Source organism: Taudactylus pleione, unplaced genomic scaffold (genome assembly GCF_031769625.1).
Source record: "Taudactylus pleione unplaced genomic scaffold, aTauple2 ptg000251l, whole genome shotgun sequence".
Lineage (NCBI taxonomy): Eukaryota > Metazoa > Chordata > Amphibia > Anura > Myobatrachidae > Taudactylus > Taudactylus pleione.
The window spans coordinates 8,477,653-8,501,926 of record NW_028284653.1 but is presented as its reverse complement, the minus strand read 5'-3'; the positions used below and the strand labels follow the sequence as shown (position 1 = coordinate 8,501,926).

At 40.8% G+C, this 24,274-nt stretch overlaps 1 protein-coding gene across 2 annotated transcripts in view; it reads left to right on the top strand.

Moving 5' to 3' along the window:
• PUS7 (pseudouridine synthase 7) overlaps window positions 1–24,274 on the top strand; it is a 186,271-nt gene that overhangs the window by 111,114 nt on the left and 50,883 nt on the right. For both annotated transcript variants that reach the window (XM_088480231.1, XM_088480230.1), the window contains exons 6-11: window positions 7,593–7,704; window positions 10,634–10,711; window positions 15,005–15,133; window positions 19,226–19,351; window positions 19,426–19,487; window positions 20,659–20,819. In XM_088480231.1, coding sequence (XP_088336357.1) covers window positions 7,593–7,704; window positions 10,634–10,711; window positions 15,005–15,133; window positions 19,226–19,351; window positions 19,426–19,487; window positions 20,659–20,819 — 668 coding nt within the window. The remainder of the gene's footprint in view (window positions 1–7,592; window positions 7,705–10,633; window positions 10,712–15,004; window positions 15,134–19,225; window positions 19,352–19,425; window positions 19,488–20,658; window positions 20,820–24,274) is intronic.

Here is a 24,274-nt window from a genome sequence, read left to right as displayed (position 1 = left end):
TGAGGGCCTTCCTGTTCCATCTTCTGTTAAGGCTCATTCCACTAGGTCTGTGGGTCCTTCGTGGGCAGCTCGATGTGGCGCCTCAGCTGTTCAGCTTTGCAAGGCGACCACGTGGTCATCTGTCCATACTTTCGTACGGTATTATGCTTTTGATACTACTCCTCTCAAGATGCTTCCTTCGGGCGACGGATTCTCCTCTCGGCACAGGAGTGTCCCCACCCTTGAAGGATACTGCTTTAGGAAATCCCCAAGGTATCCTGTGGATACCCTATGGACCCTGATGTAGAAAATATGAGATATGGTAAGAACTTACCTTTGTTATCTCTATTTCTACGTAGTCCATAGGGTTCCACAGGACTCCCGCCCTGTCGCACCTGTACTGCAGATGGGCTGTGGTTCTGGTCACCGATTTTTCCGTCTCCCTCTGGTGAGAATGTGATTCTTGTGTGTTCCAGACTTTCTTCTCTATCTCTTTATCCTCCTATGGCTTGTGACGAAACTGAGTGCCTGAGGCTCGGGGGCGGGGTATAGGAGAGGGACCCCAGTGCATCCTGGGAGGATGGAGAAGTTTTTAACTCTGTGGTGCCTGGATGTCTGCCGCCATCGCCTATACCCCAAGGTATCCTGTGGAACCCTATGGACTTCGTAGAAATAGAGATAACACAGGTAAGTTCTTACCATATCTCATATTTTTCTGCAAGCCGGTCTCTTGGAACGCTGGGTCCAGTCTCCCTGTATACCTCTCCCAAGGGCCAGCGCTATATTCAGAGATATGTTAAAAATACAGAATGGCAATAACGTATAATACCGTCAATTTTTTTTTATTTTTTAAGAAAAATAAATGCACTCACCATTTACCAGTGGGTGATAGGCGTTGGACACAATTTTCACCGTGGTCCTGCGTTGGTTGCAAAATGCAATGTAGCTCTGGATACCTTTGGGTCACTCCATAGATGGGGGAAAACACATACGGTATGACAAGCTTCCTTAGTGCAAATCAGTTAACCTTGTAGGACCTTGTATTGGGTTTAAGTAGTATACTCACCTTGAATGGGGTGTGATGGAAGCCTTGGACATTTGTATTTTAAAACCGATGTCCGTCGGTTTAATATAGAGTTTGTTGAGCTTTGTGTAGATAATGCAAAAGTCCAGTAATCAAATAATTTATAGTTTATTAGTCTCTAATGGTGTTATCTAATTACACCAGATGATGATAAAAATAATTTTCATTTTAAGTAGACATTGAAAACAATTATCACCCATTCAAGGTGAGTATACTTCTTAACCTTGTAGGACCTTGTATTGGGTTTAACTGATTTGCTCTATGGAAGCTTGTCATATGTGTTTTCCCTCATCTATGGAGTGACCCAAAGGTATCCCGATCTACGTTGCATTTTGCAACCAACGCAGGACCACGGTGAAATTGTGTCCAACGCCTATCACCCACCGGTAAATGGTGAGTGCATTTATTTTTCTTAAAAAAATAAAACTTTTTTTTTTTTTTGACGGTATTATATGATATTGCCATTCTGTTTTTTTTAAGATATCTCTGAATACATCGAGAACACCATCAAACAAATTTATAGGATAGATCATAGCGCTGGAACCATCCTGTATTTCCATAACTGTCTTTTGGGGGGCATTGTTGAAAGACTCCTACTTTTCCAAGCTGCACATCTGGATCTAACGGGGAAATTGGCGCCAGTCTCACGCATCCCTATTATACAGCGCTATAGCCTACCAGCCACTGCGGTCTGTGTAGTTGACTTTATTGCACACTGCAGCTATATTGTTTTTTTTTCTGCATTTGTATGTGTCTTGTGCCAGCGCTGATCTCTATTTTCTATACTGTCCAGCTTATACCTTTAAACCTGTCATGCTAAGGTATAGGCGGTTCATTGTACCATACATCTCCCTATATTTGTGAGGACTATCACATACTATATAGCGCTATTACGCACTACACTGTGCCATATTACACATAAATCTGGGTTGTCCACTGCACTGTGTCAGATTGTGTATTTTATTATTCTTGTGGCTATGTCTGGTAGAGGAAAGAATAACAAGCAGGCTGCTGCTGTTCCTACTCTGGTGGCTTGTAAGTCCTGCTCAGCGGGCTTGGCTCCACAGGACCTCATTCAGGATGGTCTTTGTGCAACTTGTTATACCGCCCCGGGCCCATCAGCCCCGGTATCCTCTCTTCATGACCCACACTGGGCTGCCTTTTCACAGGTGCTGGCAAAAATTGCAGACCACCAAGCGTTACCTGCGGTAGCACCCCTATGGGATGGCCACAGCAGGTGCTCCCCGCAAATCCTTTGCCTCCCCCATGGATAGGTGTACTTTCTACCTCAGTACAGAGTTTGGTGGATACCTCTACAGTTTTTCAGCAAATGCTTAGTAATCCTACTAAGTGTGCTGTGTTATCTTCCCAGTCCACCCAGCTATCAGATTCTGCTGTATCATCTGGAGAGGCAGAAGACACGGTCCTCTGTCAATCTGACTCCCTCGAGAGAGACGAGGAGCGTCCCTCTAAATTGAATATACCTGCACTGGTGAGAGCTGTAAAATCTGTTCTGCAAATAGAAGAGATGGAACCCACTCCTAAGGCAAAACCGCCACTTTTTAAGGACAAAAGGTAGTTTTACCACAGTTTTCTTACTCTGACCAGCTATCTGATCACATGAGTGAGGCATGGAATATGCCCAGTAAAAGATTTTGGCTGCCTAAACGTTTAAGTTTCTTTTACTCTCTTCTCGCTACTGATTGCACTAAATGGGAAGTTCCCCCAGCAGTTGATTCCTATGTAACACGTCTGGTTAAGAATGCTACCTTACCTATCCATACTGCAACCTCCTTGAAGGAAACTACAGATAGAAGGATGGAAGCTTGTCTAAAATCTTTATACTCTCTTACAGGAGCTACTGTATTACTCATCCTGCTAGGGCTACGGCCTGGGTGACAAAAGCTATTGACAGTTGGGCAGAGACCCAATAAGAGAAGTTTCCCCCTGATGGTTCGAGGGAACAGCTGTCCTATATATCTCACATTATAGATGCAGCCTCCTATTTAGGTGAAGCAGCTATGGATTTGGCTCTCCTAGCCTCCAAGGCATCTGCCACTTCTGTAGTGACCCGCCGTATTGTTTGGCACCGCTCATGGAAGGCAGATTCGGACTCTAAAAGGGCTCTGGAGTCTCTGCCTTATTCTGGGGATATCCTGTTGGACCAGAATTTGACAAACTTGTTCAGATTTGGACAACCTTGGGAGCTTCCAAGACGGCGTTCCTGCCCTCTGCATATAATGCGAAGCCTCGGATGTCATCCTTTCGGTCCTTTCATCCTCAAGGAAAAGTTAAAGGTCAGTCCTTTCCATGGCATCAAGCATTGACCAAGGCCTCCAACCCTAGGACCAAATGGACCTTGGCTGCAAGACGACAACCTGCCAAATCTGAAAACTAGCCTTCAGCCTGACGGGGAGGGCCGCCCAGTTTTGGCTTCAGACCACATCAGATGCCTGGGTAAGAGGTGGTCTCCCACGGATATCCTTCCTGAGGTGACGCCCCCCTGCAGTTCTTTTACACAGGACCTCCATCTGACCCAAGCAAGGCCCTGCTGCTCCAAAGTGCCATTCAGTCCTTACTGAATTTAGGAGTAATAATTCCGGTACCCTCCTCACAACGAGGCAAGGGCTATTATTCTACCCTTTTCTTAGTTAAGAAGCCCAACGGGTCTCATGGCCTATCCTCAAATCTCTGAACAAGTTTATCAGGGTGCCCAGGTTTTGTATGGAAACCCTCCGCTCTATTATTCTAGCTATGGAGCCTGGGGATTTTATTGTGTCTCTGGACATTCAAGACGCTTACCTACATGTACATATAGCGCCTTCTCATCCACATAACCAATTCAGACTCTGCCGTTTAGCCTCTCAACAGCCCCTCGGGTTTTTACCAAGATCATGGCAGTTATGGCGGCCTACTTTCATCGTCGAGGGATCAGACTACTCCCATACTTGGACGATCTCTTACTGTTGGCCATCTCCCCAGAGCTGCTTCACTGCCATCTGCTGGTAACCATTGCCTTTCTACAAACGCACGGTTGGCTGATCAACCGGAAAAAGTCTTCCCTGACACCAAATCTGCGCTGGAACCAGATGGACAAAGCTGAGACGTGCACTTTCAGAGATGCTAGGCAGAGGTGATTTTTTTTTTTTTTTTTATGTTATATTAAACAAAATTTGCTTTATTCTATATGCGCTCCCTTGTTCTATATTTTACTAGTTTTGTATAGCTATATAAGTGTTCCCAGCACTTTAAGTGGGAGCTGCATTACAGCTGTTAATTAACCATATTTTAATTGTGTTCACTTTGCGCCTGATATATACATAGGTTACCTTGTATTTGTTTTTTAGTCTCTTCTACGTTTACAACCTCCCTTTGTGCCACCTGTGGCTCCATGCACTTCAGCAACCTCCATTTGAACCCCTGGAATCAGTGGATGTCAAGTGGCTCACTGTGAAGACTGTGTTTCTTCTGGCTATAGCATCTGCCCGTAGAGTCTCAGATTTAGGGGTGGTTTTTAATCTTTCATCAGGACAGGGCTGTGCTAAGAACACCCCCGGGCTTCCTTCCCTAGGTGGTTTCTCGTTTCCACCTAAATGAGGAAATTGTAGTTCCTACCTTTCAATCACCAGACCTCTTGGCAGGAGAGGTTTCTGTGGATGTGGTCCGTGCTTTGAAGATCTACGATCTACGTGGACCGTACTACTTCCATCAGGAAATAGGACTCCCTCTTTGTACTATATGGGTTCCACAAGAAGGGATGGCCAGCCAACAAACAGACTCTGGTCAGATGGCTTTGCATGACTATCTCACAGGCTTACACGCAGACTGGCCTTCCTGTGCTGGCTACAGTATCTGCTCATTCTACTCGCTCTGTGGGTCCCTCGTGGGCAGCCTGGCGTGGCGCCTCTGCTGAACAGGTATGCAAGGTGGCCACGTGGTCTTCTGTCCACACCTTTCTTAGGTTTTATGCCTTTGATACATTTGCCTCTCAGGATGCTTCCTTCGGGCATAGGGTTCTCTTATCAGCTCAGGAGCATTCCTGCCCTTGAACAACTGCTTTGGGACATCCCCCATTGTCTCCCCGTGGAGCCCTATAGACCCTGAAGAAGGAAAGGGGAGTTATGGTAAAACTTACCTTTTGTTAACTTTCTTTTAAGTCCAAAGGGTCCACAGGGCACCCACCCTGACACATCTGGCTTCTTTGGGTTTCTTCTATTGGTCACTTGTTTCCTTCTGTGTGAGTGATTTCTTCAGTTTACCAGTCTTCCTTCTCTCCTCTACTGCTCCTGCCTTGGGCTTGTTAACAAAACTGAGTTGCCCTCAGGATGTGGGCTGGGTATAGGGGGAAGGACCGGAGCATCCTGGGATTGAAAAGCTTTGCTGTTGGTGTCCGGTCCTCCAAGTCCCACCTACACTCCATTGTCACCCCTGTGGACCCTATGGGTTTTGAAGAAAGTTCGTTAACGAGGTTAAGTTTTACCATAACTCTCCTTTTTATTATGTACTTGATTTTTATTTTTTTTTGCTAGTGTTTGTTTATAGATCTCTTTTTTTATTTTTCAATTAAAGCAGAGATTTCCAAGCTCTAACATTACAGTCAAGGTTTAAGGATATTCATGCCTTAGTCAAGATGATTAAATCAAATTGACTGAGGAACTAATTAAGTCACCTGTGCTCAAACCTGTATATCTGGACTGGGGATGTTTTGAAAACTTTCAATTAAAGAGATGGTACCCTTTGGACAAGAAAGCACATTTTACACGCTTTCCTAGCCCTCTTGTCATATCACTCATTTTGAAAGGGTTTGCTGATGTGAAACTGTTATTTAAGGTAAAACACACCTTGATATGAGAAACACTTGTTACAAGTAAATGGTTAGCTGTAACTTCAATATGTAAATGTTACTTTTTATACTAAGAATTTTGTTTTGAAAATTATGCTCCAAAAGACAGAGTGGGGAATTCAGTTAGCTATAACAATGCAGAATTTTTTTGCATGCAAACTTTTTGCACCCTTCAAGTGCAGATTCCACTTATCACATCTGTACGCGCAGCCGTTTTTCACGCAATTCAATCCCAATGGTTTCTTAACGGCATTCGTGCGAAAATTCTTTTTGTTTTTACCGGCAATAAGTATAGTTGAAAATGGGCAAGTTTGCTTGTTACCCCCCAAAAAACGCAAAGTGATTTAGGATAACCTTATAGAAGTGTATTAATTGCCCTAATAAAAGTGTTTGAGGACATATTTCTAAAACAGCCAGATAATGATCGAAAGCACGTGTTTTTGGCAAAATAAATGTTAGTTTTAAATTGGGGGTGCATAAAAATGCCTAGAAGTATATATTTGTTCTTTAAAGACACCATAAAAATATGCCTCTAACACCAACATCTGTCCCACTCATACAGCACCCCCATATACCTGTCCTACATCAATTAACCCGTTTTCCTGCACTTTGCACTTTTTCACACAAAAAATACATGACATTATTTACCAAATTAAGCTAATAAAAAACTTATTTTTGCCTAATTAGTCATTAAGGAGATTGTCCTAGTGGTTCTGAACCAAGTCCTGATATATTTTTAGCTGAAAAATAGGGGTTTTGCACTTTTCACCTACTCAGAGGTGGTAAAAAAAATGTTCAGGGCAAATGGTATGGAGAATTTGCACCCGCAAAAACTCGTGGTTAATAGGATTGTGCAGTAAGTCCAAATTTGCACGATTAGCAGTTTTTTGGTAGAAAAGAGACTTATCGCGGCTAATTGAATTCCTCCAAGAGTCAAACTGATAATTCTGCTTGATTTATATCATATGAAAACATCTTTAGGAAAAATATATTGCTTTTGGCCTTTCTAAAGTACATGCTAGTTACCCAAACATTTTTCCTAGATGCCTTCCTATGTCAGTAAGGAAAGATTTTCTCTGCATATGCAGAATTTTTTACTTGTATAAATTGTTTCAGGGCCATGTGTGCCAGTGAGGTAGGATTATGATATAACCATGTGATGTCTTCAGAGTTATGTTTGCGGATACTTGTGATGATAAGGGTTCATCTTCTCACAGCCTGTTCTTGCTTCTAAGATCATTGTGACCTGCCACGCATTTGCTGATTGCCATTGTAGCATTAAAAAAAATGGAATGACCACGCAGCCATAGTTCTCTATTGCATGTCCACCCAAAAGACATTTTAAAAAGAACAATGCAGAATTTAAACCTTCCTTTTTTGTGCTCTTTATGCTATACAATTGGACAGAGGTCAGAACACCTTCAGGTAAGCAAAACTGGCATTTCATAAAGCTCAAATAAAGGGAAATGCCAACCACACACTTTTAGCTGGTACTAAACAAGTTTTGCGATGTCTTTATCAAATTGTTAAACTTTTATGCATTGTCTATTTATCAGACCCACTTTGATCTTTTAGTTTTGTCCTGTAGTTTACTACACTGGATGCCCAGTGATTGAAGGCTTACTTCTACAATTATCAACCTGTTATAATTGTTTTTTGTTTTTCAATATTTTTTAAATTTTTAAGATCCACGTAAGCATTCTTGGCCAAAATCGAGAGGAAGTTATTGCCATTTTGTGCTATACAAAGAAAACAAGGACACAATGGATGCCATTAATGTGCTATCCAAGTTTTTAAGGTGTGTACTTTTACCTTTGTTCAAACTGTTATATAGCTATTTGTAATAAAATAATCTAAAATGTTAATAATCTGCTCCTAAATTTCTTTGAAGGCCTGAGACCGCTCCATGTAGCCATTTTTTCCAGGACAGTCATTCATTTAACAACTTTTGATTAACTGTAACTGTATGACACTGCAAGGTAATGCTGAGTACACACTGGACTATGTCTGTACCCAGCGACATCAGATGTGACTGAACTATATGTTGGGCGGTCTGTACACACTACACGATCTGGTGTACGACCGTCTGATATATTATTCCTCTGCCGCATCCAGAACCATGGGGTCAGCGATCAGATCTTCAGATTGGCCTGCACTGCAGACATATCTGAAAATGCAACATATGACACACGGGAGAGCGAGAGAGTGCTTACACTGGACGATTTGTTGCTCTGATTCGTCTCGAAAGGACAAATTGTCCAATATATCGTCTAGTGTGTTATGAGCAGGATTTGTAACAGTCACAATCAGAGTGACTACTTCAGATCACATAACTTCTGCAGTCATTTTAAATGCCAAACAAAAATGTTCTCCACAGTATGTGGTAATGCATTTTTAAATTAGATATACGCTGTGTGTTTTGATATCTTCCTGCCAGGTTCACATCTCAGAACGAGGCAAAATGTCATCATAAGCAGACATCTTGGCACATATGTCTGTGAATGATTACGTTTTACTTCGTTCTGAGAACCAAACTTGGTAGGAAGTTCCCAGCCAAAACTGAACCTCTCATCTCTTTAAGGTCTCAATTCCAGCCTAACATATTTTTTTTTTTTTTTGCTTAGAAATTTTTTTTATAAAGTGATCAAAGCTCTTGGACATTTATTTACTGAGTAATATGGGCTGCACCAACCTATCAATATAATTGTCTATCTGCTGTAACAAATATAATATTTATTTAAGAAACAAAGACTTCTTTCAGTACCTATTCCTTGCACAAACAGTTACAGCTGCCACGTCACTTACCTGCTTCCCCACTCCATGCTCCGGCTCCATGACAGACTTCCTGTGACTCGGTGCAGCATTGTCCAGCTGTGGCGGATACTTCTCCCTGCTGCTTCCGACATACTCACTGGCTTCCATGTGTAGCATTCCCTCCAGCACTGGCTGCTGAGCACAGCCATTATAGTCTGGATCAGGTGACCCGATCTCCCACCAACAGGAGACCAGTAGGCGGTCACATGATGTCTGCAGCCAATCCCTGACAAGCCAGGGGTATATTAGGATTCTACCTGCACACAGCACTTGCCAGTGCAACGTAAAACACTGTTTCCACTGTGGCAGGTGTTCCTGAGCTTCAGAGGTAAATTTACTAAGAATAGAGTTTGATCGAGTTTTGTTTTTTTTTACACTCTATACTTTACCGAAACTTGGGTGAGTCTTCCGTTTTTCAACTCGCAAATTTACTAAGAAGTTAGATTTCTCCCCTAGTTGTGAGTTTAGATGAGATTACTCACCCGAGATTACAGTGTTTTCTCTCTTCCAAACTCACCAGAACAAGCAGCCTGCACATATCAGTGAGATATGTGAATGCTGCTTGTGTTGTACCTGTAAAAAACGGGTTAAAATATAATAAAAAGTACGTAGGGTCCCCCCCAAAAGCATAACCAGCCCTGGACTCGTCAGCCAGTTCTGGTTCCTAAAATTACAGGGGAACAAAACGAGTAGGGTTCCACCGTAATTTAGGAACCACCACCAGGCTGCAAGGCCAGTCCTGGTTTTAAATAAATGAAAAAAATTGCGTAGGTGTCCCCCTATATTTTAAACCCAAACCTACCGGGGTGTAAGCCACAGCAAGGAGACCTTATTACCGGGTCTTCAGGGCCAAAGCATTCTCACCCCAAGCCGGTCAGGCCAAGCCGGAAAACTCAGGGTAGGTGGGGACCCCCACAAGAAGTGGAACCCCCTCTCCCGAAACCCCAGGCTTGGTCTGAAGCCGAGGGCTCTTCCCCGCACCCTTGGGCTGTGGCTAATAGCATATTATGTAAAAACAAAATACAACACATTTTTGTAAAATAGATAAATAAATCAATTAAAAAACACAATGAAAAACACGAGAGCAGCTTATCTGAGGTAGAGAATAATAGTTCATGTGGCAGGCAAAAACATGCACCAATACGTTTCGTCCTTTCAAGACTTCATCTCCATTGTATTTTGTTTTTTATATAGTATGCTATTTTGTCTAAATCTTTTTATACTTAAACATGAAATCCTTTATATTTTAAAAGTATTTATTGTTGTTTGCACATGATATATCACACATAGTTGAACTGAAATCCCACCCTCATTAAAGGGTTGATTTAGCATTAGCACTTTACAATTTGTATATAGATATATCTATTTGCTTTACAAATTATTGCACTCAAATTATACCTCCAGAAGGGGTTTCTTTAGAATTTGCACATTATATTATTGCATCTATCACTCTTTATTGTTTTTAGTATTCACCACTTTATGTTGTACAAATAATATTTTGATAAAGAAATCACTACAAGGTACACTCACTTATCTTTGACCAACTAGCCAGTCGCTCCAAGGTCAATTTCATGCACAAACATTCACACTATTAGTATCATACCAATACTAATTATTTACTGATGGGAGCAGACACCCATACCTGGGGCTTGGTTGCTGTTGAGGTTTTATTGTCTTTATTTAGGTATACTGTTCATTGGCGCTTATTCCACTGAATTTCCTATATATTATATTCTATTATATTATTAAATAGCTACTAATTTAACTTATCCCTCCCCTCCTCCCCAAATGGCTTAAGATACTTTAGAGTATTGTAATGAACAAATGTACAGCTAGACTGTATGATTCATGCTGTCCAATGCTCTTAATATGAAATCCTAATTTATTAATTTCTTCTTTTTTTTTTCTAACAGGGTTAAGCCCAATATATTTTCATACATGGGGACCAAAGATAAGAGAGCTATAACTGTTCAAGCAATTGCAGTTCTCAAGTTCGTATTCTTTCTGTACTATACCTGTTGAGTGGGACATTCCATTTTATAAATCAATTAAACTACAGTATATGTATCTATTGAAAAGTGCATAAAACAATATATTGTATATATTGTATGACTTCTATATACTGGAAAAAGTATCAATAGATATACGTGTTTAAAAAACCCTCTAAAGAAATCCCTTGGGAAAGAAATGCATTAGGGAAATACAGATTTGTCTGCAGTTCCCAGCTTATTCAGCATAATCCAGTCTTATTACAGATCCCTACAGCTGCCTATTGTTCCACGTCAAGAGACAGCAGCAATCTGATACCTGTGCATGCATCTTTAAGCCGTACACCACCTATATACACATCCGTCTATGCTCCATGGCAAGAGCTAGCAGCACTCCAGCATCGATGTAAAGCACATTCTGCTGAGCCTTATTTGAGTTGCTGCGTCCCTGCTCCATAATAGCGGACAAGGTAGAGGCATTTAATATCGGAACTCTGTGTAATTCCAGCTTCCATATAGAAGACGCTGCAAGTTAATTCAAGCAGCGGGCAGGAGTAACCTTTGCATCAATACAACAGCGGTGGAGGTCTGTACGAACTGCCTGTTTTTACTATATACATTAAGTGGCGTAGGAGCTGATTGTCACATGGACTATTTCTCACTATACATTTTCAGTGAGTATATGGAACGTTTATTTACATTTTTCCAAAAAGTTACTTTATGCCTAAAGCCGGACGCAGCTGTATGGCTATTCGTTAAACTGCCTATATCTTGATTACGCTGCGGCTGGTACAGCAGAACACATACAATATATACAATAGATTGTTTAATGCACTTTTCACCAGATTTAGGTTTTTTTATTTTTTATGCATAATATAAAATTATATGTTTTGTGATTATATGGGTACAATTGCATCACTTTATTGGTTTTATATTTGCAGCGCTGTTCATTAACATTATTAGCATTAATAGAGTATGTAAAGATGAAAAGCACTAGCACTCAACTTGCCTTGATGATTGTGATGTATGTGATTTGCATTTAGTGCACTCCATTTAGCTCACATACAATACATCACAATCGTCAAGACCATTTGACTAGAAATTAAAAGTTCAGCGCTAGACTGTCTCCTTTTCATATCTATTGTAGATAGTGTCCCAGCAGCACCTATTCATCACGATTATTTGAGAATAAACACTGGTATACAGTTCATCCCGAATGTTAGTAGAAAGTTCTTCTGAATGGAGTGACATCTGTTTGGTATGAGTATTCTGTCATTATGGCATATTGTCCACAAAACATAATGGGGTTTCTTTTTCAAATAGTGATTATCAAAATTGATTATTTTCGGCTTTTTGACAGTGGTTTATAAATCATCCATTTTATTATCCCCATGGCTGCTGAGCGTTTTCTTACTCCTGTGCAAAGCCCATTTTTCCACATTTGCCCTGCAGTACCCATATGAATTATACCTTTGTTCTTTTCAGAAAAAAATTATAATTTATATGAAAATGTTCATGAAAATGAACAAATGGCAAAGGTGTATCTTTTTTTGTTTTTTTTATTTCTTTTTTAAACATACTTGCCACAAAGATACTTTGTCTTTTGCTTCTGCATCCACTTTTTTCACATTCTGCACTTGAAAATTATATTTTTTTGTGTGTTTTTTCACCTCGTGTTTGCTCTCAGTTTGCAGAATTAATATGGTTGCTCAACAAAGCAGATATGTACAATAGTTGCCCCCAATCATCTGGAATGTTTTCTTTTCTATTTTAGTAACTTATATGGTGGTCACCAATAAATACTAAGGGAAGCTATATTTGATAACCCACTCTGTGTTTGGACCATAATGGGGAAGTGAAGGCACATTCTGTATCCTCCTTTCCTTATCTATGGAAACTTTTAGTTTCCAATAGTGCGCTGTGATATTGCTTGACTTCTCTTTTTCAAATGAGAGCTCCCTCAGTTTTCTAACTGCCATAATGGAAGAGATATAGGGGGAGGTTTGTCAAAGCTTGGAGAGAGGCAAAGTACTAACCAATCAGCTTCTGTCATTTTAGGGCTGTATTTACCTAAAAAATTACAGTTAGGATCTGATTGTTTGGTACTTTCTCTCTCCATACTTTGATACATTCCCCTTCCTCGGGTTTTAATGGCTCTTCCATCCCACCCAATTTTAATGTTGTTTTTAATTAATATATATAATTTACCAAAGTGACATTGTCACACATGCATATGACCATCCTCTATAGCTGCCTGCATTCCTAATGTCCATATTGAAAAGGTGAAAGTAATTTAGTTTTATTTTTTTAATGGCCCATGTCACTGACTCCGCATTTTTAACTGTTCTTTTTCTAGCGACGTGGTTAAAGGTGAAATGCAATCGTTCTATAAACGTCAGCAAAATTGTTGAAAAGCTGATTTTGATAAATTTCTATTTGATAAATAAACCCCAATATAAGATTGAGGCAATATTGTGTTTCTCTCTTTGAGACAAAACATTGCTTCATGCAGACGGTACGTTTCTAATAAATAAATAACAACTAATGTAATAAAGTCCTGTTCTTATTCTCAGAACATTAATATAGCTTGCGTATTAAAAAAGTGTTTAATACGACTTGCATCCAGCTTTTCATTACCTGAGTACGTCTAGTTTGAGATGTTGGAACAGAACACACTGGGGGTAAATATAATAGCCTGCTACTTGCAGGTATCAGTGAATTCCTGGCAAGTCTGCCCATGTGTTAAAGGGGCAATCATTTAAAAGGCAAAACTAACTTTGGGAACTAGCGCGATGCCTGTAAGTCAGTCTATTACATTTACCCCTCGGTTTGATTCAGGCTTGCATGCAACATGGGGTATTTTTGCTTGTATTCAGAGTTGCCTGCATCTATGCATCCACGCCACCCCTATCAATATGTTAGTGGAAGTAGCCATGATCCTTATCAGTGTGGATTTGCACCTGCCTATACTTACTGCAAGAGATCTGTCTGACATCAGCGGGATCTCTGCGAATTCTCACCTCTGAATAGCCTGCAACTCTGTTTTCACATCCACAGAACACTTCTCCTACGGGTGATTGCCCTGTAGCCGCCCAGATATTATTATCATCATTTATTTATATGGCGCCATTAGTGTTCCGCATCGCCTTACTCAGTACATAAACAAAAAGTTGACCATTGACAATACCATACGGTACAGGACAAGGACATGGATAATATACATTGCTACATTAGTGATCGTAATACCCACATAAGCAGCAGAGCATAAGCAACCACGTGTTAAGTGCCCTAGTGGGGAGTAAGGAGTAGACAAAAGTAATGTAAGGAGAAGCACAAGAGGGCAGAGGGCCCTGCTCGTAAGAGCTTACATTCTAAAAGGTAGGGGCAGACACACAGGTGTGACTCAGATGGAGTATATGGGAAGGAAGGCACATGTAGCAGCAAGTTAGGATGAGGCCTAGAAGGCATTAATAGTAGTAGGTTTTCAGAGCCCGTTTGAATGATTGTAGTGAGGTGGAGAGTCATGGGGAGAGGGAGAGTTTTCCAGAGGTGGGGAGCAGCACGGGTATAATCCTGAAGGCGGGAGTGGAAGGAAGTAATCAGTTGTCATGAAAGCGGCGTGCATTTGTTGAACGAAGAGGGCGGACAGGAGAGCGAAGGGAGTTGAGTTCAGAGATGTATATGGGAGAGGATTGGGTGAGGGCTTGGTAAGCGACTGTGAGAACCTTGAATTAAGGGTAGCCAGTGGAGGGCTTTTAGGAGGGAGAGGCAGATGTAGAGCGTTTGTAGAGGAAGATGAGCTGAGCAGCAGCATTGAGGACAGACTGAAGAGGGGAGAGATGGGATTTGGGGAGGCCAGATAGGAGGAGGTTACAGTAATCCAATCTGGAGATGACCAGTGAGTGTATGAGGATTTTAGTAGCATCCTGGGTAAGATAGGATCTTGGAAATATTTTTGAGATGGAACAGACAGGACTGTGAGTGGTTTTGGATATGTGCTTTGAAGGAGAGGGATGAGTTCAGATTAACTGCAAGACAGTGCACTGTGGGGCTAGATACAGCCACAAGTGGAGGGAATGCTCATAGTTTGGCATGAAAACTCTGACTCATGCGCTGTTTAGAATTCCCCCTGCAAAGCGGACTTGCATGTAACTCTGAATCGGGACCAGTGTATTCTGTTTCTTTTTCTCAGTCGTTGCTATTTTGTTAACTACCTAACCCTTTCAGTCGCTGATCAGTGGTCTCTTTTTCTGTGCAAAGTTCAATGTATTCAATACGATTTATATAATCTTCTAGAATTACAGCCCAGAGACTGGCACACTTAAACAAATGTTTGATGAACTTCAAATTGGGAAACTTTACGTACCAGACGAATCCACTGAAGTTGGGAGAACTTCAAGGAAATCATTTCACAGTCATTTTAAGGTTAGACTGTCCAGTAAAATGAAATGCTTTTGTTTCATTTTATTTTTAATATATTGTTTTTTTCTTTTAAATGTTTCAGCAATCGAATAATCTATTTTTGATGCATACACTGTCAAGAATATGACTCTATATGCATGTAAATCATCAGACAGTGCCTCGGACGCCCGGTATGTCTGCTCGCATCCTTCTGAGGGGGCGAACAGAAATTGTCTAAAGTTAGTCTTCTGGCCGTACAAACAGTATTTTCCTTGTCGAGTAACAAACTGGTTAAATAATCGGCATAACAATCGACGGGTGTCCATTTACTTATGGATGCCCTAAATTTGAATCTCCTCCATTATGTCCTTAAATTTTGGGGATTATTTAAAGCATTGATCGTCCTGATCACATGTTACTTGAAAGAAATGTTATTAGTTTGTTCAGTTGTAATTTTAAGCAATAATGGAGCATACACACGGTCAGATTTATCAGACTTGTCAGATTTGTCAGCTGAACGATTGAACAATTTTACCAAAGTTTTGAACGATTGAACGATTTTTGACTGCATTAAAATGAATGGAATCGTCCAAGTCTGACTGCAAACACATCAGATGTCAGATATCTTTATCTGACAAACGGGAACGCGCATTGTAGATCGTCCATCGTTCAGGCATGTCAGATATGTCAGATTTTCCTTCAGATATGAACGATTGAACGATTTTTAAATCGTTATCGTTCATATCTGAAGGAAAAATCTGACCGTGTGTATGCACCATAAGATTTCTGGGCATGGTTAAAATCTTAAGTATGCATCTAAATTATTTTATGAAATATGATTATGGCACTTGGCTAATGCTGTGTGTTTATAAATGGATAATTTGTAGTTTAAGAAGCTGGTCATTTGATGAACATGAGTAATAGTGTGGCTTATTTTGCCTGTATTGGATGTGTGGCATACAGGGCCAGTGGGGTATGTATATACAAGCCTTTGCTCTGGCTTTAACTTAGTTGGAGTCTACTAGAATATTAAACATTGCATTTGAAAGGGGCATCAACATCACAGTGCTGAAAACAAAGGAGCAATTAGGGATAATGCATTAGTGGGCAACGCTGGAACAAAGTTAAGTAAACAGTTTGTATTTTCTCTTAGTGAACTCTACATGCAACTACATTTTAGTTTTATATGACATACTTCCTTAAGATAATAAAAATAAACTAAACGTTACATTTTTAACTTGTTGCCACACAAGGTCTTTGTGTTAATTATTAACTTTTTTATGACTGCCTGAAGTTAGATGCCACCTACATGTATCGCCGCAAGGGTGGTAATAGGACCCATGCACTGACCCAGACTGTCAGTGACTCAGTGCTTAATGTGAAAAGAAATGTAGCCTTAAACTGGGTTCACACCTGGCTGACCAACGATTGGTATGTGCATATACACTTACCAATCGCCCGCCCGATATTTCTGCCAGCAGAGCCATTTGAATCTGTCTGCCTACTTGTGACATCATAATCAATGGATTCTGCGGGTGACATATCTGTCAGCGAGCCAACCAGATAAAACCCAGCATACATTTAATAGTAAATACAAGAAGAAGGTGCATAACTCCAACATTGCTAATTATATATAATACAATACATTTTGCAATAAATAGATAGAGATTTTGGCATAATCATGGCCATGGTTATGGGCCTACCCACCGCGCCCAGGTAACCTCTGAGGGTAGGTCCCTAACATACTGGGGTTGAAATCCAGAGTGCAGGACACCCCCAAACAAGCCCAGCTGAGCCTCCCCAGGGCATCACTCCAATGAGGAAAGGTGAAGTGTAAAAAGGTGTTGGATAGATAAGGGTGTGCAGTCTAGGGCCCCTTTCTACTAAATTTAATAGTATCCTGCGTGTACACTGCTTATAGAGGCTACTGACACTAGAGTTTACAGTGTTAGTGTGCAGGGGAGTTCTATTGGTCCCTACACAAATTAAATAAATTAACGCTTGACATAAAAATGAGAAAAAAAGCCCATCAGCTACTGTATGTTCAGTTCTAAATGCTCTCTGCATTAAAGAGAGAGACAATAAAACATGTCCCTTCTTGTGTTCTAAATACCATACACAGTTTTTAAATTAAGCCTTAATTTGGTAAATTCATGTGGCACTGTTCTTATGATCATTCAGAGCCAATGGGGAAATTATCAAAATGTGGAGAGAGATAGGAGTCTATTTACTGAGCCTTGGATGGAGATAAAGTATCAGCCAATCAGCTCCTGTCATTTTTTTTAAACACAGCCTGTGACATGGCAGTTAGGAGCTGATTGGCTGGTACTTTATTTCTGTTCAAGGCTTAGTAAATAGACCCAAAGTAACCAGCAGTCAGTTCCTACTGTAACTGTCATTTTAAAGGGCTTTGTTTGAAAAATTATGTTTAGGAGCTGATTGGTTGGTACACTCTCTCTCCACTTTCTCCAAGCTTTGATGCATCTCACCCAATGTACTGAAAGCTGGCATCTTGAAGAGGTTACAGAATGTTTCTCAGGATCGCCGTAAGCATGTTCCTTCCAGAACATGGGCATTTTACAGTCATTTTTCATGAATAAAGCTACCCAAAAGATTGCTCATTTTAGAATTAAGATAGCCTATGTGAATACTGAATAAACTATACAGCTATAACACACAGTTTTAGGTTTCTACTTTGGTTTTTGTTTAATGTGCATTATATTAAACTACTCTTATTATTTTATATTGTATTATTAGTAGTAGTAGTATATGCTACTAATGTACGGTGGACCTAACTACTAATAGTTTTATAGTAAAACGATATTGTATTTTAGAGATACTTTTGACATTGAAATTCTCACAAGATTTAATAGAACTGATAAAGCCTTATAATGTGAGTAGTTAACCTTTAAAATTACCTTAGTAAACTATTTTCGATATCTCAAATGTATGATCAGTGGTTTGTTTGTTTTTTCGTTATTTTTTTTTTCAAATTTAATATAATTAAATAAAAATTGTTTATAAATATAGGCTTACCTTAGAATTCTATAGGTGGGGTCATTAGTCACAGAAATAAGCAGTGCAATAAGTACAGTACATACATACACACAAGCAGCTGATAACTGTGTTCTCTACCAAGCACTAACATTATACCCATGTTGAGTGACCTCACAAAGCCTGTTTATGATGTAATGCAATTACATGATCAGGCTAGTCAGAGCTCTGGGAGGTTACTAACACAGTTTCAGTCAGTGTGTAACATTAAAGCACTTAAAAGTACAATGAATATCACACATAATGAAGGTCACTCTACAAATTCCTGGGCATATCCCCTCACATTTCCTGACATTTTGTCCTCCAAGCCCCAGCTATATCCCTGCCTTCACACACACATGAACATTGTGACATCACAGCACTATGGTAGAAATTCAGATTTTTGTTCCTGAACCTGTTAAGGCAGTTCAATTTTGTATGTTGTATACACATTTGGTGTATCTGCACTTAAGAATACTAGCCCGTTAAATATCTGATGCATCACTATTTGTGTAAAAGTAGTGTCATGTACAGCAAAAGTAATTTTTCTATACAATTCTCATAACATAAATAATACTAAGTAATTTATTTAGAGCACAATACTACCATAACAGCCCCATAGGACTCGCAGCAAAATTGTGCGAATTCGAGCTCAGAGCCAGCCGTGACGGGTGCGAGATGAGGTGCCTTTGCCGGCATTTTAACGCAGTGGCAACTGTAACTCGCACCCTTCACGGCTAATTGGATTGACCCATATATTTGCTGTTTAATCTTTTATTTTTGTCAATGCTTCATGGATAGTAATAGGCCCAGATGGAATAGCCTGCTTTTGACGTGGATCAACGCTATTTCAGTTATATAGTTATATTAAAAGCTGCAATTGGGTTAAAAAAAAGGTTGATTTTTGCCTCAAAACTACTGTAATTGTTGCTTTAAATCTAGTGGCTATATCCTAGAAGACACAACGGTGCCAGCAAACTGCAGACTATTACAAATGTGTGGCAACAAGTTGTATAGCCCAGGAACTGTTTTGTTTGTTTAATGGGTTTCCATGTGATCTATGTGGATGTTTTGACTTGGCAGAAATATCAGTGGGACAACGGAACAAGTGGAGCAAGCCATGGCGTCTCTCAGGGATATTGGATTTATAAATTATTATGGCATGCAGAGATTTGGAACTACAGCTGTTCCTACTTACCAGGTAGGAAGGTAAGTTGTATCATTTGTTAGCTACTGGTTTTGTTTTAGAAATAGCAAAACTGACTCCATCATTTTTATTATAGAGCTATTCTTCAGAGCAACTGGAATGAAATGATAGATCTAATATTAAAGCCAAGACCAGGAGGTATGGAATATTGGAAACCAAATTACCCATGGTAGTTTTACTCCTGAACGTTGCTTAGATGCCACCAGACCCAATTGTAAACTTTAAATAACTACTCAATAGCAAAACTACTTGGTTTTTGTGTGATTTTAGGGATTCTATCTTTAGAAAGGAAAAAGCAAATATACTGTTCCTATTCAGGAGAATGTGCTTCTGGTGAATATCCTTTACATGCACTGACTAGTCTTAAGAAGGATGAAACATACCTTCTGTAGGTAAAAATTGATGTACCTGCATTAGCCAGTTTTAGGGCTGTTGGCAGCTCACGTTGCACATTTTCCTGCTAGTTCACTTCAGTGATTGAATCCAGCCTTTTGAATTTCAAGCTTAGTCACCAAAGGCTGCTATATACATGGCATTTGTAAAATTCTGTGCTCCTGAATAGCTGAAATGTATGTACACGTGGTAGCTTTATGGTATGAAAAAAAATTAGATGCATTTTCTTGTGTTTTTTTTTTTACGCCCCTCTGGTGTGTGGTAAGAGAACACATGGGAGTGTTTTTAGCTTTACCTTTTTTTTCCCCCTTCAAACTATTAGTGATTTACACTGTGAACCTATGGCAGATAAAACCATATGAGCGTTAGAACAACCACTCTTCTCTCCGCATGCTAATTTACTGCACTATCCTCCCATGTCACCAGCCTTGCTCTGCCATTATGCTCATGGAGGGAGGGATACAGCTCTGGTAACACTACTAATGTGCTTCGCCAAGGTATAGGACAGCACATGCCAATTTGTCAGACTGGTACAAACATTTTTTTTTAATTTTTTTACAGGAACTTAGGATTGCAATTTTAAATTTTCCCTCATTGTTTAATAACAGATTAGCCAGCGTCTGATTACAATCTTTTATAAGTATGTCACATTATACACAAAGGCAAATTATTATATGGAATTAACGTGTACTCTTTCTAATAATGATTTCACCTAATTTTTCATCTAATTGATGGAATCAAATATCTAAATGAATGTTTAAAGCAATGTCTGCTATAATTAAAATCGTCATCAAGAGGTATACTAACTTTCTTTTCCATTGGATTAAATCTTAATCTCCTGATCATTTTAAACAAATTTTGCTATGCATTTTTTCCGGGTCTCTGTGCTTCTCATGATAAAATGATTTCTTTGCAGCTGAAAAGGGATATTTAGTTAAGTGCAGAGAAGAGTGGGCAAAGACAAAGAACCCAGATGCTGCGCTACGGAAACTCCCTGTTAAGCGGTGTGTAGAAGGTCAGCTGCTTCGTGGGCTTTCAAAGTATGGACTGAAAAACATTGTGTCAGCATTTGGCATAGTGAGTATATGCATAACATCTTACCTTGTGAAATGAAACGCTGTATAAGAAAAAAAGTACAGTATGGGTGTTATTGTACAAACTGGTGTGTACAGAACATATTTACCAAACATTGAAATATAGGAAACTGTGTATTTAATAAATCAGTACATAGTAAAGTGGAATATATTCACTCCATTTATTTTTCTTATAGTAAATTACCACATTATGGATAGCCATGACATCCTGCTGTTGAGTGGTTTCTGTAGAATTCACCAACGTTGGGGGGCGTGGCCTGGTGTAGTATGGAGTAGGACGCTAGTCTCCTACTCTCCTGCAAACATCCGTTTATATCTCCTGTCCCTGCTGCTGTACTTACCGGTTTCTGTGACTGGGGGACCCTTTAACACCTCCATCTGGTGACCCGTCCGGAGACTGACGGCGCCTGCTTATCCAAGTTATCCTGCTTTGCTGTGTGTACCCTCCTCCTGTTCCTTCCTGCTCGGAGCCCGCGGGATCTCCCTTCACCGCCGATACCAGTCATTTCTGGAGCAGCCAATGGTGTCCTTTTTGGTCTCCTCAGTGCCTTGCGGTCCCACAGTCCTCTCTCCTCCAGTGGTGTCAGGACAGAGAGCCGCTGCAGGCTTAAGCACCCTGACTGGTCTGGTGGCCATCTTGCCTGTAAGGAAGTGTTGCTGCACTTTCTCGCTGGCTGCTGATTCGGTTCTGGTGCGGCTGCTGGTTGCCTGCCTTCATTTGAAATTGTCCTGCCAGCATTTGCACAGCTGTGGAGTGGCTGTGCTTTTTAGCGAGTGCCATTAGTCTCTCCTGCCTACGCCCTCATTTCACCTCTGTAACTCTGCCTGACTGTTAGCTTTAGATCCTATATCCATATATACAGGCTCCTGGTACTTTTGTGCTCCTACCTTTTCATATACAGTGACTTCCTGCTATCAGCACATAATGGGCAAAATGGGACATGCTGCAGCTAGCAAACTGGAGAAGTATGCCCATCAGTCATCCGTGGTTTCTGCCCCAGAGGAGTTGCTTTACGAGCCTCCTAGTGACAGCCAGGATGAACCTTTGTCTCTGCGTGAAATGCTGCAGGCAATTTCTGCATCTGGGAAGAATGTGATGGAAAAACTTGTCGAGTTCCAAGTAGATCTCTCTTTGATCTGCCATGATTTCCAAAAAATGGGGTAGAGAGTTGGGAAGGCTGAACACAGGATTTCTGACTTGAAGGCAGTCGTGCATTTCATGAAAGTGATATTGCTGCTATAAAGGAACAGATGGCACAGTACAAACACAAATTTTCGGATCTGGAGTGCAGACTTCGGCACAATAACCTCCGCTTTGTGGGGTTACCCGAGAGGGCGGAAGGTCAACATCCTGAATCCTTCCTTGAAAACTGGATGTCAACCACTTTTGTCATGGATGACTTCTCACATTTCGCAGTAGAACTGGTGCATGGCAATCCATCCCAGCCCCTTTCACTTGGATCACCTCCACGTACATTTATAGCCAAACTTCTGCGTTAAAAAGATCGTGACTCCAATTGTCATTTGGTGAGACTTCATGGCCCACTTATATTCGAGAATCACTCTGTGATGGTGTTCCCAGACTTTGCTCTGGATGTTCAGAAGAGCCGTTTGCAGTTTCAACAGATAAAGAAGCAGCTCTGAGAGCGGCAACTATCCTACTCTGTGTTGTTTCCTGCTAGACTTTGTGTGATTGCTGATGGCAAAACGTACTACTTCAATTCTCTGACAGAAATGGCTAGCTGGCTGTAGAGGAGCCATGTGGCCGAGGCTCGTAGGGAACCTTGATATTATAACACTGGGTCTTTTACTTAAGATGCTTCCTTTTTGCAGGGTTATGGATTATCTATTAAGACATGGTTTTCTGTCGTAGGTGCTTTGTTTACCAAGTATTTGTGGCGGTGCGTCTCTTATTCAGGAGAGGCTCGGCTATGCATAGCCTTCTAAGTACAGTACCCCCCCCTCCCTTATATGGTGTGGGAGGGTGTATCTGGGGTACTTAGTTCTGTAGATGGTTAGAATTTTTACTGGATTTAGTTATGGCTTCAGGTATACTTTAGTTGGGTTTGGTATGCAGGGCGGGAGGGTTCTTTATTTTTAACTAGTCTTAGTTGTTTAGGGACTAAATTTGTTTAGGATTTTTTGTACTACACCTGACAAGCTTCAGTTCCACTTATTGGAGTTGTAATGCTGTTCTTTTACGCGGTGTCCTGTTAATTACTGTTCTAATTTTTCTCTGGTTATTGTGTCTGGCAGCCCTCAAGGATATGCTCTGGGTTGGATGTTCTTCTGCTCATTTGCATATCTCCATTTTGCGCTCTCCTTGCCGCCTCAACATGTCTGAGTAACTCTGTGGTGGGGGAACTTTGTCTGCTCACCTGGAATGTCCGGTGTATGGGTGACTAGATTAAAAGGGCCCTGATTTTGTCTAAGGTACACAAATCTAATGCAGATATTATATGTCTTGTTTAAACTAACCTTTATTGGGGGAAGGTTATGGCACTAAAAAAAACGCTGGGTGGGTTGGATTTACCACTCTACACACACACTTTGCACTCCAGAGTGGTTACTGTATTGATCAGGAAACACTTGAACTTCGTTTTAGATAATATCCAGACAGACTCCTATGGTCGGTATGTTTTTCTTAAGGCATTTCTTAATACTCGTCCACTCCTTATACTTGCTACTTTTATCCCTCCTCCCTTTAACAATGAGGTTCTAAAAAAGGCAGCAGAATTTATGGCTCGGTCCCCTGACACACCTGCTGTGTGCCTGGGGGATTTCAATAATGTCCTAGACCCTTCTCTGGATTGTTGGCGGGAGTCTACAGACTTCTTTTCACCTGGGCAGACTTACTTTGCAAAACTTATGAATGAGATGGGCCTGGCGGCACAGGCATGCTCATGATCGCAAGTTTTCCTGTCAAACACTCATCGTTCCTTCTCCCGTATAGATTTTATTTTCCTGTCCCGTTCGTTACTGCCACTAGTCACGTACGTTGATTACCTAGCAAGGGGCATTTGTAACCACTTCCCGGTCTCTGTAACACTGGATTTTTTGGGTGACCGTGGTGTCTTTCTGGCAACTGGACCCGTGTTCTGGCTTACCATGATGGGTGCTGGCTTGGAACTGGTCTCTGCATGGGAGGGTTATTTTGGGAACAACCCGTGTGTCTCTGATCCCTGTTTTGTCTGGGATGCCTTTTAAGGCCTTCTTTCGGGGCACTTTTATTGCTAGAGTCGCTCAAATTAAGTCCTTTAATAGACGGAGGGAGGATGAGTTGGAGCAGCGTTGTCGGGACCTGGTAATTCTGTACACTACCTCACGATCAGAGGTAGAGCGGGATGCTCTTCTCTTTGCACAAAAATAATGGTCTGACTATCTCCTTGAGAAGTCCAAGCGTAGACTACTTTTCTCTTGGCATGCCCTTTATTCCCA